Genomic DNA, 17,150 nt, shown 5'->3' on the forward strand with positions numbered 1-17,150 from the left:
TTGCAGTAGGGATCAGAAAAAAAGAATTTAGGGTGAGATCTGTAGCATGTCATTTCTTTATCACCCTTGCAGGTGATGTTTAGGGCTTACCTCCTCTTTTTAAAGTAAGGTAGGCAATATAAGTATTCATTAAAGCCTGAGAATATAAAAATAATTGCAAGGAAACTGAAGTATATCCTGGGGGAGAGTTCTCTCATCCAGCTTTCGAATCTCCAGTCTAAACAGACAAGCTTAGATGCAGATGTCCGAGATCCCTTCTCAGTCAAAGCAAAGACTTGGAAACCTCATCTGACCTACTTCAGATTTCTGGTTCAGGGTAAGATAAAACACATCTTGGACTTAATTGTCTAGATTGACGGAGAGAGACACATACAGTGTCTAGCTCAAAGGCAGACGTCTGCATTTAGTCAGATGTATGGGAAACAGGGCAACACGCAAGTATTGCCAGGGTCCTCTCTCATCTCTGGCTGGGAAACCTGTTTTGAACACAGCTTCTTTCTTAACAAACCATCTACCTGAGACCGAGGTGAGTAAGGGTCAGCACAAACTCATTTTTCAGCTGTTACCCGTATTGCTTATTTGTGGGAGAAGAGGTGTAAGTGTGCTCGGCTTTTTGAAGAGAAAAGATGAGTGCCTACCCCATTGCTTTTCAGGCAGAGACTAAAAATAAACCAGTTTCAAGTTTTATCATTGTGATTCCTTTTCTCTAAAGGTTGTTTTATACACCATTCTCTGTACTCTTCTGTTTTCCACACACTTGCAGCCATCCTTAGCTGGCCTTCGCGATGTGTGAAATGAAGCACGAGAAGTCCCTGGTGGTAAGGCTGCAGCGTGTAGCACAGCAGTCCTTGCAGGGACCTTGTGGATGAGCTGACCTGCTGCCTGCCCCGAGGAGCTCTGGCCTTGGTGAAGTGGTGAGGAGAGCAGAAAATAAGCAGCAAGTAAGTCCATAAAATGGACTGAATGGACTTAGAAAAGGGACTTCAGTGTTGTGTCTCATTGCGCTTCAGACAAACTAATTAACTAGTCACAGTTCCTTCCTCTGACAAATAGGGATAAATGTGTTTACAGCTAACTATTAATACAGGTGTACTCTTTATTAGTCAATAATAAAAAGTAATTGCTATGTGTGTTTATCGCAACAGATGGGCAATAAAGAACTGTATTTTCCACTTGTATTAAAAATTGTCTCAACGGCAGTAAATCTTTCTCACCTCCAGTCATACACATACATTGAAAAATACACACAGGTATGAGCATGCCAGTGGATACATACTGCGCTGTCGAGAAGTAGTTGCTTAAATTAAAAGTTAAAAAATACCATTAGCTTCAAATAGGAATGTCAGAACTTGACTTTGGTTTTCCTTTCTGAGGACTGATCTTTCTAATCTCTGTCATGCTGGTGGGAGCTAGGAGGAAATGCCATTGAAATGCGTTTAGTGCATTTAATGGAGCAGTGCAGTGCGAGACGGCAGTCATCAGGCTGCTGACACCGCGCTGCCTTGGCCCCTGCTGCCGTCTCCTGAACGCCCATCCCCGGCGCAAACCCTTAAATGCAGTTCAGTGAGATTTCACTTGAGCCAAGGAAAACCCCACCAAAGGGTGGGTAACCGAGCCAAATAGGCCTTGTTAGTTTGTTTCAGCATGCATGGATAACAAAATATGGTGTCTGGAAAGTTACATTAGGACTCATGCTAAAATGACAGTGAACTATCTGCAGAGACCATTCCTGTTCTGAAGCCCACCCACTCATATGTACGCTGATGTCTACATCCAGCCTTTGCCTTTCAGAAGAGGTCTAAAAGCAAATGCGACATTTGAGCCACTTTGTGGTTCTTGCGGTTTGGTGAGCGGATCCTCTGTGAGCGTGCAGCTCTCTTGTCTCAGCATATGGGTCCTGTCCCCAGGCGTCACTCATGGAGGCAGGGATGGGACTGTCGGAGGCCTCTTCCTTGGGTTAGCTGGTTTTTACCATGAAGTGCTAAGCTAGTTACTCTTCTCCAGCTTTCCTAAACTTAGAACATTTTTTCAAAACACAATGAACCAGTGTAGTCCAATAACTTTCTATGGAAACTTTTTGGGTTGGAAAACTCCATATTGTTCACTTGTCATTGAACATGTCTCTTAGGCACCTACATGGCTAAATCTAGATTTTTTTTTTTGTCATACTGTTTATTGGAACATTAATTAACCTGAATACTTTCAGTTTTTAAGTAATAGCTTCTTCTTGCTACACCTACCACCATTACAACATTTACCCTCAATTTGTCAACTGCTTTAGCACTAGTGAGCACAGTAACACACCTCTTATTTGCAGACATGATGACTGCCATTCCCTATAGCGAGAAGAGTGAAGCACAGTGTCTGAGAAAGGAAAAGCTTCTTCAAAACATAGTAGTTAATAGGTATAGTAAGACAAGGTTGAAATGTTACCTTGGCTAACTCTCCTTCATTAGTTTGCCAGCAAGTAGGTTTTAGTTGGAGGTCAGCGTATTTGATTTTCAAAGCTCTGGGTAGCATTGGCATACTTACTGTAGAGCTCATCTGTTTCTGTAAATTGCTCTCAGGTGGCTGTGGCTTTCCATGGCAACACTTACTCTTTTTTTCAAGAGAACGACTGCATATAAATTCTCTCACAAGCAACAAAAAATGATCCACTGATATGAAGGAGCAGTTTCCCCATAGAGTGGGGTCTCGGTGGCTCACTGTCCAGGATGCTCCAGTGGCCTGCACGATGTGTGATGGCGTATGGTGGCACGGGGTGGCCAGTGGGATGGGCAGGGAAAGCTGGAGTTGCTCTGCTTACAGTTATGGAGAGGAATGCTACACATGGGACAAATCTGTTTTCAGATGTAGGTGGTGGTTTTCACAATGCAGCAGAAACGATAATGCAGCTTGTATCTGGCAGAGGAAGAGGTAATGCTGCTTTTCAGACCACCACTTCTAGCTTTCTAGACCTGGAAGCACAGTCAGGAGTTGAACTTTTTTTTTGATGGTGGTAGGGCTTCACACTGTGGAGAAAGACCAGCAGGAGTCCCCTTGAGTCCTTCTCAGTGAAGGAACACTGTCTGAGTGCTAGCAGTTAGTTGGTATTGCCATATTCTTCCCTTATGCAGATACTGGGAGAAAAGAGGGGAAAGAAAAACTGACGCTAAGCTCTGTTTCTTCCTATGGCTGAGTTTTGCTCTGCTGGGTGGCAGGTGTTTGAGGAATTAGGTTCTGCCTGAAGGACAGAGGTGCCACCTAAAAGTTCTTTGTTGTTGATGATGCACGTTTTTCTTTCTTGGTTTCACTAGTTGTGTTGGTTGCAGCACAGCCACGCACTGACCTGTACAGTTAGGCTGAGCTAAGTTGTGCTGCTCCTAGAGGAGCTTGGTAAGGTTAGGTGAGGACAGGAGGAGGAGGAGGTTGGTGACTTTTGTTTGGTAGCTGTACGTAAGGCTGTACCTCAAAGTTTTTTGCCGAATTGGATTAACCTGGAGCCCTGTTGGTAGGACCAGAAGTGATCTGTGCTCAGATCTGGAATCCCATTGAAATTTTTCTCATTGCTCCATTCCTGTTCTGTTTTACCGTGTGTGATGGCCTTTACAGATGTTTTTGCACTGTGACTTAGAATCATTAAGGTTGGAAAAGACCCTTAAGATCATCGAGTACAACCATTAACCCAGCACTGCCAAGTCCACCACTAAACCATGTCCTTAAGCACCACGTCTACCCATCTTTTAAATACCTCCAGGGATAGAGACTCAACCACTTCCCTGGGCAGCCTGTTCCAGTGCCTGACCACCCTTTCGGTGAAGAAGTTTTTCCTAATATCCAACCTATACTTCCCCTGGCGCAGCTTGAAGCCGTTTCCTCTCGTCCTATGGCTTGTTACTAGGGAGAAGAGACCGACCCCCACCTCGCTGTGTGGTCGACTTACGGGACCACACAGCTACAATTAGCACCTCCTCCGCTACCGGAGCACCTGCTGCTTTACAGAGGTTTCTGCACTTCAAATCTCAGCTTTTTACTGTGTTGCGTTGGAGCTATATATATAGTGCCTGACAGAAAAGGCTTTAGTTGAGACACTGTCTTTAACCCTGAGACTGTTTTTATACCATCTGGCCATACCTTCTCCAACCAGAATTGCATGCAGTGTTCCAGTATTGGGGCTGCCAGCATTACAGCAGGGTGATTTTAACTTAATAAAAGATGAGCAGAGAGCACAGAGAGGGGTAAGAGACTTTGAAGAGGGAATTGCTCTTGCTGTTGATAGCAAATCCCAAGTTTTCTATGAAATTGTATGGTTTTGCAACTATATTATAGAAAGAATGTTGGTTAGGGGATGTCTTTGTTGGTGGTTTGCTCTGAACAGAAAGGCAAAGATAACTTGTAAAGTTTTGTTTGCTTTTGTTTATGACTTGTTCTAAATGGTGAGCCCTTAAGAGTGAACTTTAACAATATCTTCCCACCACATTAAAAAAAAGAAAAAGAAAAAGGCAAACCATCAAAAAACACTTACCAAAGTGCAAAGCCACCACAGGAAGCACACGACTACCAGAAGTCTTCGTGAATAAAGCAATGTAGGGGATTCCAGTGTCTCGCCATATGCAGAGTAGATGTTGACCACATTGATAAAACTCTTTAAGGCCTTTATGAGTGATTTTAGTGCTTACGGCAACAAGTTAGTGATGCTTACTTTTAAACCAGGTAGAATGCAAAGAGATGCCAGTGTTTCAGTTTGTTCTTCTGAGGGCTGCTGTAGTCAACTTGAGGTTGTTCTTCACCATCAGTAATTCCTGCTGCTTAGGAGGTTCTGGGGTGCCAGTACTGCTTCTGGGCAGCTCAGCCCCATTGCAGAATGATGCTGGGCAAGTTCCTCCTCTGAGGTAAAGAAATTTTGCTGTAGCAAAACCTCCTCTCTCACCCATTTCTTCTCTGAGACCAGCTGACCTCCGTGCATGCGGTGGCTGATGGTGGGGGAACACAGAGGTGTGCTAGTGCGTAGGTGATGAGGAGGGAGTTTGGGGCTTGCTTGCAGTCCCTTTCTGCTGCCACCATCGTCATGTGCAGCCTGTTGTGCAGTTAGTGCTGCCCAGCTCTGGGGAGGAGGAAGCAGGGGGTAGAGAGAACTGGGACAAGAGTCTCCATTTTGTGATACGATTTGAAAATGAAAAAAGGTTAAGAACATCTGTAGCTGCTCTCAAGGAAGTGGCTACAGGGCTGCACACGAGGGAAATGACCGTGTGTGGTTACTGTGCTGGGAGCTTTGCTAGAGTGGTCTGTGACCAGCCGGTGAGTCTTGGAGGAGGGGAGCTTTGCAGTAGCTCTGTGGTCACCGAGAAGTCCCAGCCCCTTTGCACGTTTTACATACTCTCGAACTAGAAAGCTTTAGTGTGCGTGAAGTCCGCCTACTCAGGCCGTTGGTATTTGGAGGAACTGTTGCTTCTAATTCTGCCTCTGGTGTTGAGGCTCAGAGTGAGATGTGGGAGACCCAGGCTAGTTACCGATGCTGGCACTGATTTCCTGGGTAAGTGGGCAAGTCATTTAATTTCTCCTTCTCCTCTACTCATTTGTAGAAGGGACATGCTGATAGTGTTTCTTGTGCTGTCTCACCAGTTTTGACTTTGCTAGATATCAGCTGTTTGCTTGTCTTGGTTTGTTTCTTACTAAAGATCTAAGACATGATCGGAAATCCGGATGCTATCATAATAAATCTAAGCTTTCGTCTTCCTTAAAAGCAAGTAAAATGTAGGATTCCCTTGTTGAGGAGCACCAGTGGATCCTGGAGATGGTTGTTGTACCTGAAGGGATGTATCATCTTGGTATTACGCCAAAGGTGATGTAGTGGTTTTACAACAGGGGGGTACGAATAGCCCTCTCCCAGGTACACTCTCAGTCTAAATAATTGCCCAGCAGAACAGTGTTGAGTGTGGAACTGTGCGGTGCCAGGATGGCATGTCTAGGACCTGGGGTTCATCTCTTCTCCATGCGCACAGACTGCTGAGCAGACGAAATCAGTTAAGTGAATAAGGTGGAGATGGGATGGATTGTGACTTACAAAACTCTTGGCTTGCGAAGACTGGAGGAGAACCTGTAGATGCATAGCGAGTCGCCAGACATCAGGTTTCTTTGTCAAACATTTCAGCATGGTGACATCTCTGAGATTTTAAGGCTTGGGAGAGCAGGATGAAGCAACCTCTCTTGCTCCAGCCCGGTTAAAGAGGGGAGTTGTTCTGCAGTTACAGACCTTCATCTGGAAGATGTGGACAATGAAAATGCTTCATCTCCCTCCTGCTTAGGAAAACTGCTGGTAGCTCCTAAATACTCAGGGAGCAAAGGGACCTTGAATTACTAGGATGTTTTGTGGAGGAGGAAGGTAGGTGTTGAAGCTTTGTAGAAGTCCTGGCACATTGTTCGACACTGTGCCTTGTGCCCGTAAACGACAGCACCATCCCGGCCAGATGGCTGCTCTTGCTGCGTACATCCATGGCACAGTGAGTTGTGTGATGACGTTAGCCCTCTGTAGTCTTCCAGTCAGCAGAGAGATTCGTATGTGTTGTGGTTTTTCTTTCATTCTTTCTATGTTCGTTTCCACCCCTGCCTTTCTGATGGATCTGTGCAACGACTACAGCGTGTTTTCCCTTTTTGGAAAAGGTAGAGCTGTTCCCTGGGCTTCAGCACCTCTTCGCAGACTTAAGTGCTGTGCTGACTTCTGGCCTGGGCGTACGACCAAAGACTCTTGAGTTGAAAGAGTTACCGTGCATTAGCGGAGCTGATGTACGTGACCCCATGTTCGCTCTCTGTCTGCCCCAGTTGTGAGGCACATTATATTAGCTTTCACTGAAGTTTTAACTTTTAACTGGGGCATGAAGAGCACATGCATAGTCTTGCCACATCCAGTTCTAGTGACCTGATGAGGATCACTTGCCAGGTCAGCCCAGAAGGAACAAGCTTTGCACACCCGTAACACTTTCTCTTCCAAGAAAACGTGGATTTGGAGGTTTTTGCTGCACCAACTGATTTTCCTGAAAGTTTTTCCACACATCTGAACTGAACTTCAGGAAACCCCTTAAATCAGTGCAGTGCCACCAGGAAGACGCCGTGTTTCCTGAAGATCTGCTTCATTGCTGGGAAGATGACGTGGCTTTTTGCCAGAGAACTTCCATCACATCTGAAAGGTGCAAACTGCTAGCTGTGTACTAGCTCAGGCACAGAGAGGGGGTGTAGGTGAGCGGCATGGAGGAGAACATAAAGGAAGGAAAAGGATCATTAATGCTGTGTCCCAGGCAGGAATAAAAACAGATTGTCCATGTAAATCCCTTTAAGGCTGGAATGCCCCTTCAGTCCCATTAGCATGAATCTTAGTAATAAAGCTCTTTTTTAGATGGTTGGCTTGGGGGGGGGGAGAAGAGCTTTCCCCTAGTTTGCGTGTAATAGGTTTTGGAGTATTGGCTACATGGTAATTACCTAAAAATCATGTCATTGTTTGGTAGGTTTTCATGATGGCTTGAAGCGTGATACGTGAATATAGTTGCCTCCAGGGAAATTGGTACCACCTTAAGCTGAAAAGCAGTTAATATTGACTATACAAGGGTATAGTAACAGATTGTAAGCTTCCCAAGAATTGTATCATTTAAAGTTGTTATGATACCAGAAATTGTGGATGAGAAAGAATTAAGTACACATTTATAGTTTAGAGGCAAACTATAAAAATTGTTGGTCACTGTTCCTTTCATAGAAGCCCGATCTGTATCCAAAGGAACATTAGGCTGGAAAGATCAGATAATAGAGAGGAAAATGTGACTTTGTGTTTGTGTGCATGCTGGTGCATCTGCAACAGCCGTCACAGACGGGACAATAAAGGTGGTAAATTAGCACGCAACTTTCTGAACGAGCTGAAAGCCTTCTTCCCACATAGGTGACACGTCACGAAATTCAGAGAAGTAGCTGAAATTGCGTTGGAAAAACAGAGGAAACGAGCACGGTTAGTTCTCATAGCACGACAGTGAATTGCATCGGTTTGTAAAGCCTTGGGTCTGGTCTGAAGCAGTCAGCAGGCGAACACAACAGGAGTCTGCCTCCTCTGCTTTTCAGAGTTAGATTGCTAAAAATGGAAATCTATAACATCTGTTAATATAAGTGTGCGAATAATGAAGGCTGGCTGACACACCCCATCATACACAGCCTGTTTTCAGTTCTTAAGAACTTTGCTGCACGTTAACTATTTTTGCTGAAAATTTCCGTTATATGTGCTCTCAGCCCGATTTTTAAAACAAAGTTTTACAACATAGATCGGTCACATTGCAGAATGAATACTATAGAAAAACCCAAGGGGAATTAGTAATTCTGGTTTTGGGGCAGAGATAGACAGCGTGTGGTGAGAACACTCTGATTAAAAGAATAAAACAAAGTAAATACTGAATTGCACGTACAGTGAAAGAGTCCTGTGGAAAAAAAAAATAGCATCTGATCACATATGTGAAGAAGCTGAATTATTGCATGTGCACAGAAAGGACCCAAATACAATTAAAAAGGCAAACTCATTCTTCCCTGTAGCCTTTGGGTTCTTGAATTTCCAAAAATAACATTTTAAAAGCCTTTTTTCTTTAGTGTGACTGGAAAGAAACATCCCCAGAAAAGAACACTGATAGTAGTTATTATAGTTAATCTTAAATTATCAGCGAGCAGGAGCTCTGAGAGTTGAGTTAGCATAATGAGCAGATCCACAGGTCGGAAGACATGGGCACCGTAGGCAGTAGCGAGGGAGGTGCTGAACCTTTTGCTGTCCTCAGGCTTACTTGGACAAGAGTTTTAGACCTGAAGGAGCTCTGTACAGTGATGTTCTACTTCAATGAAAAGTTTTTACCTTTTTCTTTCCAGTGAGCTTTAGTTAATTGAGGCTGATCTGACATTTGTCTGCTGCGGTGGTCGTTGTGCCTTCCCTGCTTAGGGCTGCTCTAAGAGGGTGGTTGGTCAGTAGTGTGATAGCCCCTGCAGTGATGTGGGATTTTAATGTGCTGCTTCATTGCTGTTTGCTATCATATTGGTACTATCATTCTCTCTTGTTTTAGTAGAGTGCCTGGTTTTATTTTAAATGAGTCTCTAACATGTTATGCTGGATTAGATGCATGTCCCATGCTGTATAGGCTGTGACATGTTTCTTTGCTAGTGTGTTGAAAAAATAATAATAATTGAGAACTTTTGGGCTTACGTAAACTATGAAGGCTACAAAAATGGCATGCCCTGCATGCTCAAGGAAAGCTTATCTGTTACTTTCTTAGCATAAGCAATCATAAACATCCCCTGGCTCTGACCCTGTCATGAAACCAGAAACTAAACTGGCTGAGAGGGGGAAAAAAAGAGGAAGAGCTTGCAAATGGTGCTTCAAACCGAGTTCTGGTTTGGTCAGATTTTATCTGGGATTTTCCTTTCCTCACATTTTAGGGACTTTTGCCCCCGAAACAGACCTTCCATCTTTGCGTTTGGCTTCCATGTTCTTTGTTTACAGTGGGAAGCGTGGAGGCCGCAGGGGCGGTGGTGTAGCAGGGCTGGCGCGGGGGGCAGCAGTGCTGGCCGGAGCCTCGTTTTCCTGTCAGAACTCCCCAAAATAAGCAGGATGCAAAACTTGCATTTTGAATCCGAGCAGGTCTCAGTGTGCATGTTTGCCTCAGGTTAAGCGTGGATGTGCATTGGGGGGGTTTCTTCTCAAAACCTGTGTGGGTTTCGTGTTTTCCCTTTGCCCATTAAAATGTTTTATGAATGGAAAACAAATGGTGCTGGGTCCGTGGGGTTCAGTTGGGACAGGCAGCACGCGCAGGCAGCAGCTTTCAGGCAGCTGAGGGCATTTCTCGGGGCAGGCACAGCAGCTCTGCTTGCATCTCCTCTGCATTGCAATGCCTCTTTTGGGAATTGCGGTAGTTCTGCTGGGAGAAATTTAATTGTGTCCCACTGAGAGTGAGAAAACTGAGTTGAGGTAAAAACCCAGGAAATCCTTTTCTCTGTTCAGAAGGGGAGCCTAGGCTATGTGGCACCTATAGCCTTGTTTGAACTCAGGTGAGAAGTTTTCTTAAAAATGCCCATTGGAACTTGTAGCCGGTTTCTGTTGGTATCTGACATCTTGAAGTATCTCCCAGCTGACAGTTTTATCCTCTGTTTCCTTATTCAGGCGAAGCTCTTTTTGTGTTTGGGGGTATTTTTGTTGAGGGGGACTCTTGGCAGGGCCAGGTGCAGCTGTCCCAGCTTCACAGGAGGCTTTGGAGCTAGGCAGGCTTTCCCAGGCTCCTCCTTCCACAACAGTGGATTAACTTCTTCCTTCTGGTTCAAGGAAGATTTGCAAATAGTTTCTAAAATATTTAATTTATGCTTCCATCTTTTCTTTCTTTGGTTTTTGAGGCATACAAAAGTTTAAAGGGGTTATTTAGCAAATGGTGGTGTACATTTGGTTTTTTTTCCTTAGAAATGGTGGGACTATTGGGCTTGAACCACTCGGCTTTTACTAAAGAGATCTTGGCCATGACAAGTCATAGGCAGCAACATGAGTTTTTACTGAATACTATTCTCTTCCAAGTATTTCATTAAATCTTAATAGTTTAATAACCAAACCAGAAACAAACTAATTTTGAACAACTTGCCTTTAGAATTCCCTCTTCCTCTTTTTTAACTTTTCATCTTTCTAATACCAAAATTTTGTGAGGGCTTCATCTGTGCATGAGAAAAAAATACTTACTGTGGGTACCAGATCTGTTCATTGACCTCGTCCAAATAAATTAGATGTGAGTTTTGGCAATCGTGGGTGCATGGTTTTGGTTTTGTGCCCGTGTGCACCCAAAATCACTAACTTTGTAGTTGCAGCCCTTGCGTGAAGGATGAATCGTTGTCCCCCTCTGCTGGTGGTGCACCGGGCTGGGGATTTGCTTACCCTGCCAACTAGCTGAATTACTCTGCAACAGAAATACAGACTTTTAAGAAGGTGGCAGGTATGTGTGTCTACATTGGTCAGGATTTTAAATGGCCAGAGAAAGCCTTTGCTTTGGGGAGTGCTCAGAAGGCTATAATGCATGTAGAGTTAACAAACAGTATCTTGAGAGGAGCCATCCTACCTTCCCCTAAATATTTTGCAGCGTGCATCACAAAAGACTGTTTCCACCATGAGAAACAGAAATCAGGTGAAGAGAAAATGTGCTCTCAAAAAAGCGAATGCTTTTCTGTCCGTCAGACTACTCCCAGCAGAGACTGAGTGTATCCCTGTGGTCCTACGTCTGTCCCCTGGATTAGTGCTGCTTGAGGAGGATGGGTTAAGCATTGAGAGATGCTGCAAGGATGAGCAGGGGAAAGTGGAGCTTGTTGTGCAGGAAGAGACCAGTGGAGCATGGCGCAAGCCAAGCAAAATGCAGTCTGAGAAAGGATACAGCTGCTATCTGTAAGTTCATCAGGGAACATGCACGAGGGAGGGAAATAATCTGCAGAAGATACACAAAAAACAAAGGTCCGCTGGGGCTCTGAAACCTTTTAAGTGTCAAAGGGGATTTTTCCCCTTCAGGTTTCTGAGATGAAGCATGAGAGTTTGTGATGGGGCTCTGTAATGTGATGCCTAAGATCGCGAGAGACCGAAGTAATGGCCACGGGGAGCTCTGAGTCACGGACACGGGTCTGGGGAGAGGCTTGGGTGGGGAACAGTCGCACGGCTGCCTCTACGTGCCTGCAGGCACCAGGGTCTGGAGGAGCAAAGGGCTGCCCTAACACTGTCCCGGCTGTCACCAGGTGCTGTGACCTCTATGTACAATAATATTACTGTGTAGGACTGGTGAGAGATGCTACTGCTAAGACAGAGCAGGAATTTGCCTTGTTCAATGGAGACTTTTTGGAAGACTGTTAAGATGCATTTTTAAAAAGGTAAATTCCTGACATTGAACATGGGAATGTCTGGAAAACTTGTTAGTAAACAGTAAGTTAGAGACTGGATGTTGGTTTGCTTGGTCCATTCCCCAAAGCGTATTGTAAATGAAGTGGCACTTAAGGTTTTTTTGTATTCTGGGAATTGCTGCCATGATTAGAAACAAGAGTACGAGCTATTAAGCAAAACCAAAGAATGCTGTGTTGAAAAGCAACAGTTTTGATTTATGAATCTGCAGGAAGGCAATGGTTTTATGTTTCACTTCACATTTTAAAATGTCTGGACAATCTTTTTAATATTATGCCCACACAGACATGAAAATATATTGAGTTTCAGTTATAAGATATGTTATTTAAAAGAGAGTGTTTTCAATTAGATTAAAGCTAATATCCTTAACCTTTTGCATTCAGGTTTTCTGGTGCTGTGCAGAAATAACTACTGGCTTGCCTGCATGTTCCAGTAATCATGCTCTCAATTACTTCTTCCTCATATTATTGCCAAGGGAATGTGTCTGGAAATTCAAATTTAGCATTAAAGTGGCACGGATGGAAGGAACATGCAATTTAGTTGTAAATGTGTGCTGTGCTGTTAAATGTTTTTTTTTCTACGATAGTATCACATTTGGTGGGCACTTTACAAGCACAAGGGAAGCTTGTGCAGCAGTGTCAGACTTTCTCCAAGACTAAGCCTAAGGCTTATAAAGCAATATTCATTGAAGTCTGCTATATCAGATTAAGGCCTAATGCTGTTGCAGTAAAAAGAATACACATGTAGTTCAAATATGTGTTGGCAGAGAGAGGGGAGAAGAGGAAAAGGAGGGATGGAGAACACAAATGGAGGAGCCTTTCAGCCTCAGATGAGTGATGGGAGACATTTACCAAACCAGCAGTACTGTCACGTTTAGCTTAGACATATTTTGTCACATTTAGTTTACTGTCGCACTTAATTAGTGACTACCTCAGGAGAAGCAAGTGGGATGGTTTCCCTTTGAGAGCATGGAGCCGTGGCTGATGGACAGTGATGCAGGACTGGGAGCATGGGAGTCTCTCTGGAGATGCAAAACAGAGTCCCACATCCTTCTTCCCTTTAAGAAGTCCAGACTCCTTCCCCATCTGGCTTATTCCCATGCCAGTGGGAGAGAAGCAGCTTGTTCACCTTTGGAAAGGAACATACACCCATGCCTTCCAAGCATGCCAGCTCTTTCATTGATGCTCCATACTCTACCATCAGGACTGGGACTAAGGAGACTTCTTAGCAACACCCATTCTTCCTCCCTCTGCTTCTTAAGTATTCCTGTAGCGTCTTGTTGATTTTACAGCCCTGGTATCAGACAATACTTTAAATAGAGGCACTGTCATGCCTATCATTAAAAAAAGATGGTATTGATATTTTCCCGGTGATAAGGATAAGCTCTAACTTTAGGTGGGAGTAGCTTTGCAAACCAGCCCCAGAATACTGAGGCGGTTTGTGGTGGATGAGGCTTAAAAAAAAAAAAGTAGGCTCTTGGAAGGTGCCCCTGCTGCTTGAAGGCACTAAGGTCATGGCCTGCACTCCCTGTCCACAAGGTTCCTCTGAGAGAAACAGGACCCTTGCAATGATATTCCCTTGAGTACCTTCCTTATTCTCTGCTGCCCACCCAAGGCTCTGCACCTTTTGTAGAGGAAAGGAGAATAAAACAAAGAAAAAAAACCCTGATAATCTGGAAGGGGAAGAAACAATAGAGACTAGGGAAGAACTGGAATTAGCAATATGTAGTTAAAAATATGAAGAATGAAGTGACTTCAGAAGCCATGAAGGAGGTAAAGCAAAAAGAAGAATGTTCCTTTGGTGTCACAGCTAAGGGCTGCAATGAGTATGACATCGAAATCATGGTTGATGCTCTGAAAATATGAAAAAAAAAAAAAAGAATAATGAAGGCTTTCCCCCTGGTTTTTATTTGCATCTCAACCAGTGCACCCAAAGAATCGAAAGAAATCAGTAGACTTGCATAGATTCCTAGATGCTTGCTATGACTGTCTCTGGTTGAGACTAGATCTGGATCTCAATTATATTAATGGAAAGATTCCCTCAGATAGCAAGTGGCATTTTATCAGCCTGACCATATATTTTGTGCCTCAAACTGTACAAAGCTGACACACTGTACAAAACTGTACAAACTGACAATTTTTTTTTTTTTTCTTAGCCAGAGTCAAGTTGCTCTTGGAGAGTGTGAAGATAATCTGTTTCAGTTGCGCAGAGGATCAGACAGTCACATAAATGCAGGTGTGTTGGCTTTTGAGGTTTGGTTTTGTTTGTTTGTTTTTTTGGTGGGAGAGTTAAGTTTGTAAACTATAGAATTGGTGGTTTGGGCTTTTGTTATTAATTGAGCTAAAGCTTAGTAAAACATGGAACACAGACCCCATAATACCTGGAGTGTGTGTTCATCTAATTCCTTCCACTCTCTCTATTTAAGCACTGGGTATAAAATGCAACGTCCATTTTCTTTTGAGTCAGAGCTGTCATGTATGCATTCTTGGCAGTCTAAAAGATACTGCATTAAACCTACTTAGTGCTACTCTTTCCTTCTGGAAATAGAGAGAACTAATAATAAAAAATAACTCTCCAGTAGAGCTTATCTTACCATGACACATTAAATATAAGGAGATTAAAAAACAAGGGTCGAGAGGTGAGAAAACTATCAGAAATATTTAGCTGTTAAAGTAGATTGTAAAAATAGAAGCTAACATGTTGTTGGTTTGTTGGTTTTTTTTTTTTTTTTTTTTAAGGAAATATAAATTGTACTGTTTATATTACCCAGCCTCAAGTATTGTTTTTCAGCCCATTAGGTGCTTAGGTGTCTGAAAGTTGTTCCTGCTTTACAGTAAGAAGAGAAACCTTCTAGAATAGTTGTGGAACCACAAGAACTTCAGCAGAGTGGAAATTGTTTGGAACAGAGTTACCAGAAACAGAATAATCATTGACATTTCTTTTTTCACTTTTCCCCTCATTTGTAAAAAGTACTGATTTTGAATAATCAAGTCACCAATATGAAGACTTCGAGAAATGCTGTGCCTAGCCCATCATAGCATGCAGTAGCCTCATGAGGCAATGGATTTGTGTTCTGACAAATATTCAAACTCTTATTCACATTTTCCGTAACAATTTTTCCTCCACTTTCAGTATCTAAACGTAAAAGAAGATTGCAAAGCCATGGCTTTCTGTGCAAAAATGAGGAGCACAAAGAAGAGTGAAGTAAACCTGGAAGCTCAGCATCAGGGTTTAGAAATACTTTTCTACCTGCAAGATAAAAATCCCATTTGTTACACCAGTGGCGAGTTTACCTCGGAGGAGCTGTGCATTGAAGCTGCCCAGAGGTGTTGTGAGTATATGGATTTTATATAAGTTCTCAGTGGCAAGGCCTGCCTGACAGTATCGAAAGTGATGCATCCTTCTCTGCATGTAAGTCAACGTTTGTAGAAGAAATACGCATGTTATGTAGTCTAGGATGGAAACTTTTGCCAAAGGTCTGTTTGGGTCATTCTTAAACTGCTTGGAGTGGAAGAAATGGTGGGAGAGACTGTCTTGAGATTCGTATAAGTGATGATCTCCCACCCTGGTTTCTGGCAGATACAGGTACTGATTTTTTAATTTGGGTGGGATGATTAGGTTTCTTTTAAGAGAAGGGGAGACAGCATATACAAATAAGTTAACACAAAGCTGGCTTTTGCTTGTATGCTAGTTGGTAAGCCTGTCAGGATCTGTCCCATGTTATAAAACATTTTGGAGAGGGCTAATGGAAAAAAAAAAAAACAAACCACAAACGAGACCTGTTTGCTCCTTTCCCGATTCTAGTTTTCTGTTACTAGACACTTCTTTGCAGAGAGTTATGATGTCTGTAGTACTAATAATGCACCAGTTAAGATAACCTGAACTGCGCACAATTGCAGTAATGCATAAATGTATAATGAAGATTTCTTGCTTTGTCACTGTGGTCCTTGACTCAACAAAATATTTGAACATCTGTGTACTTCTACTGGAATTAGTGGATTTAATCTATGTTTAAGCCTCATGAACCAGTGTACTTTTATATTTACAATTCTAAAATTCTTTCCTGCCCTTATCCTAATTTTGTGTTCCCCAAGCTTCATGGAACACTAAGTATCATTCAGCTGATACAGGAGTGATGAATCTGGCTGTATAAACAGGCAAACTGGGTGTAAGTTTTCCTGCCGCTTTAAAAGGTTTTCTTTTCCCATGTCATCTTGGTTCTTGTAACATTGAGTACCCTTCAGTTCATTTACCTAATTGTTTCTCTTCCATTGGAAAGGCAGGAATGATGGGAATCTGAAGGACAAACCTCATCACATAAGTACTCATGTTGTTTTTGAATAGTTTTAATGAAAATGAGCAGTACTTCAAACCCATCCATTTACGTCAGCATGTAAGAGCTGTGAACTGCTGCTGTTTGTATGGGTGTGAACCCACAAACTGTGCAATTGCTCCCAGTAATTTCTCTTGGAAGTTTAAAACCTTTGAAGAAATGACTTAAAGTGAGCTTTCCTTAAGGGAACTTCTTTCTGCCTTGTCTCGCTCTTCACTAAGTCCACAGCACATGGTAGTGAAGTACAAAAGTCTTACCCATTTCAGCAGGCCTGTGATGCTGGTCTCTGCTGTAAATCACAACTCAAATAGTTAAACCATTGATGGCATCTGGGTACTGCTTGTTGACCTGCAGAAGGCAGTGGCTGCCCAACCCCGCCTTCTGTGAACTTTGCAATTAGGCTGTTGAGTTTTTATTTCCTTGGCTTCACTTCTTCCCTTCTGCTCTTTCTCCACAATTCACAATAGAAATGATTTCACTGAATTCTGCAGGACCCCAACAAAGTGCTCTGCAGTTGGCCCAATTTCAGAAAGACACTTAAGCACATGCTACGGTGCTTTCTGCAACAGAGCTGCTTGCCTGACCGGGGCTTTTGCAAAAAGGTACTGCCTCCTATTGAGCAGGAACCTGCAGCAAGGAATTAAAACAACAGTAGACCTGTAAACATACCATAGCCTGTTTTTCTCTGGGATGATGCAAATGCAAAGGTTAAAGCAGGTCATCCTAGACATACAAGTCAAAGTCTGTTCTTTGTTGGAAACCCTCTGTTGAATTAGCAAAGAATGGAAAAATGACGCATTATGCTTTCTGCTTCTTTGCTAATTAGAAGGGGATTTTCATCGTTTCACTAAAACCTTGTCTTTCAACTACGGAAGTAAAATTTATTAATAAAATAAAGCACAGAACAAAATT

The 17,150-nt window shown here is 43.0% G+C and overlaps 1 protein-coding gene across 4 annotated transcripts in view; it reads left to right on the forward strand.

Moving 5' to 3' along the window:
• JAK1 (Janus kinase 1) overlaps positions 1-17,150 on the forward strand; it is a 61,655-nt gene that overhangs the window by 18,273 nt on the left and 26,232 nt on the right. For 3 of the 4 annotated variants that reach the window (XR_015699016.1, XM_087733375.1, XM_087733377.1), the window contains exons 2-3: positions 14,061-14,140; positions 15,038-15,236. Coding sequence is in view for 3 of the 4 variants with exons in the window: in XM_087733375.1 (XP_087589501.1) it covers positions 14,135-14,140; positions 15,038-15,236 (205 nt within the window). In the remaining variant the exon portion in view is untranslated. The remainder of the gene's footprint in view (positions 1-14,060; positions 14,141-15,037; positions 15,237-17,150) is intronic. The other variant, XM_087733376.1, reaches the window with a different exon arrangement.

The sequence above is a fragment of the Nipponia nippon genome, unplaced genomic scaffold, assembly GCF_047370975.1.
Source record: "Nipponia nippon isolate SJK-2023a ecotype South Korea unplaced genomic scaffold, ASM4737097v1 scaffold_5, whole genome shotgun sequence".
NCBI lineage: Eukaryota > Metazoa > Chordata > Aves > Pelecaniformes > Threskiornithidae > Nipponia > Nipponia nippon.